Here is a 1,772-nt window from a genome sequence, read left to right as displayed (position 1 = left end):
ATTCCATTGCTTCACCCCTCCACCTCGAGTCCCGGTAAGTAAAAAATTATCACACATTCCCATATCAAAAACAAAAAAGAAAAACGAAAAAAAAGAAGAAGTCTTTTACAGGAGGTGAGATGGGAAAAAGAGAAGGGAATTCATTTTTTAGTCGCAGTTTTTAAGGTCTTGCATGAGACCTGCACCAGAAATTTCTGGTTCCTTTTAGACCCCTACCAAACTGGGTCTACCCCGACGCCTTGGCCTGCACGTTGGACAATACCATTCTTCTTCGGGGGGCGCATCTACTAGGCCCACACAACCGAAATGGAACCAGTCATTACACTGGTCACAAGCCACCATCGGTCTGAAATCTTCCGGTTTATTATATGCAGGGCAAATTCAGATTCTTACACTCATCAGGTCGGGAAGATATATTTTGGTTTGGCACATGCTCTGGTTCATGAAAAATTTCCTCCACATTTTCCGAAAGAGAATTAATCTCCAGAGGAAATAAATGATTGATGGAATGTGTCAATATAGCTCCATTTCTTTTTCTTACTCTTGCTGAACGAACCAACTCACCCTTTCCTTCAATCAACTTCAGGACTTCACCAAAATGGTCTAGTTTTAGGGGGTCCTTAATTAACACTATATCGCCCGTTTTGATGGCATTATTAAAGGAAGGGTCAGATAACTCCAGAGTCCTTTCTCCAAGGCTCAACAAGTAATCTTCGGGCCACATCTTTCTAAATTTTTCTAAATTTTCTTTGCGAAGATGGAGAGCCCTCTTAAAATCGATCCGGCTAACTGGCTCCGTTAGTCTCAGTTCTTCATTGTCCAACCTTATTATTAAACCTTGACCCACATTTGGATTCATGAGAGAGTTCGGAGTTAGGCAATCCATCTCATTAGAGCTTCTATAATTCAGAGGACGACTATTAATGGCACGCTGGATATCAGATAACATGCTTAATAGACCAAAATAGTCAACTTTTCCTCTTCCTATAGTTTTGTATAAACAAGATTTAACTGTCTTGATCGTCCTTTCCCAAGTACCTCCATACCAAGCTGAATACAGTGGAATGGTACAATGTTTAAGGTGGTAAGAACCAAACTTCTCCTTGAATTCATCAGTGATCAACCCCTTATCAATTATTTTGTCTGCAGAAATGGAAGTCCTTGTGTTGTCCGAGTAGAGGTGAGAGGGGATTCCATTCGCATTTGTGAAACAAACAAAGACCTGCATGAATGAAGATACACTCATATCTGGGACTAGTTCCATGTGAACAGCTCTGATAGACACGCAGGTAAAGATGAGGATATACATTTTATAGTCCTTCACGTCTCCCTTAACCCAGATGTGACTAGTGTAATCCACACCGGTATGGAGATATGGTCTTACTAAATTTATTCTAGAGCAAGGAAGGTCTGTTGCATTCGGTGTCGAGAAGGCAGTGGCATTGTATCTTTTGCACTTGGCACAAGTCTGGCCTGTGGTATCCAATACCCCTGTAATCTTATTTCATTTAAGGTTGTCGCCAAACCCAAACGTTGGTTTCTCTGATGAGTGTCCTTTATAATTAAACCTGTTAAATGGTGTTTTTTACCCAAAAGAATTGGATTCTGCACCTCATAGGTATGCCATTCTGATCCACCTATCCTTCCCCTCGAACGAATGATATTGGAGGGATCCAGGTATAGGTTTAAGTTTTTTACTAGTTTTGGTGGATCCAACAAAAAATCTAACTCTGAGGCAAAAGATTCCCTTTGCATTAATTTTATCAAATAAA

General features: G+C 40.4%; 1 protein-coding gene across 1 annotated transcript; it reads right to left on the bottom strand.

Annotated features, from left to right (window-relative positions):
* Nucleotides 1–364: 364 nt before the first annotated feature.
* Nucleotides 365–1,309, bottom strand: LOC145263586 (uncharacterized). Its single transcript, XM_080120431.1, has one exon. It carries the CDS (start codon nt 1,307–1,309, stop codon nt 365–367), a length of 945 nt encoding a protein of 314 aa, XP_079976557.1.
* Nucleotides 1,310–1,772: the final 463 nt, after the last annotated feature.

The sequence above is a fragment of the Euprymna scolopes genome, chromosome 39 (genome assembly GCF_053919585.1).
Source record: "Euprymna scolopes isolate OS-2025 chromosome 39, ASM5391958v1, whole genome shotgun sequence".
In the NCBI taxonomy this organism is placed as follows: domain Eukaryota; kingdom Metazoa; phylum Mollusca; class Cephalopoda; order Sepiida; family Sepiolidae; genus Euprymna; species Euprymna scolopes.
This window is presented reverse-complemented; position numbering and strand designations above follow the sequence as displayed.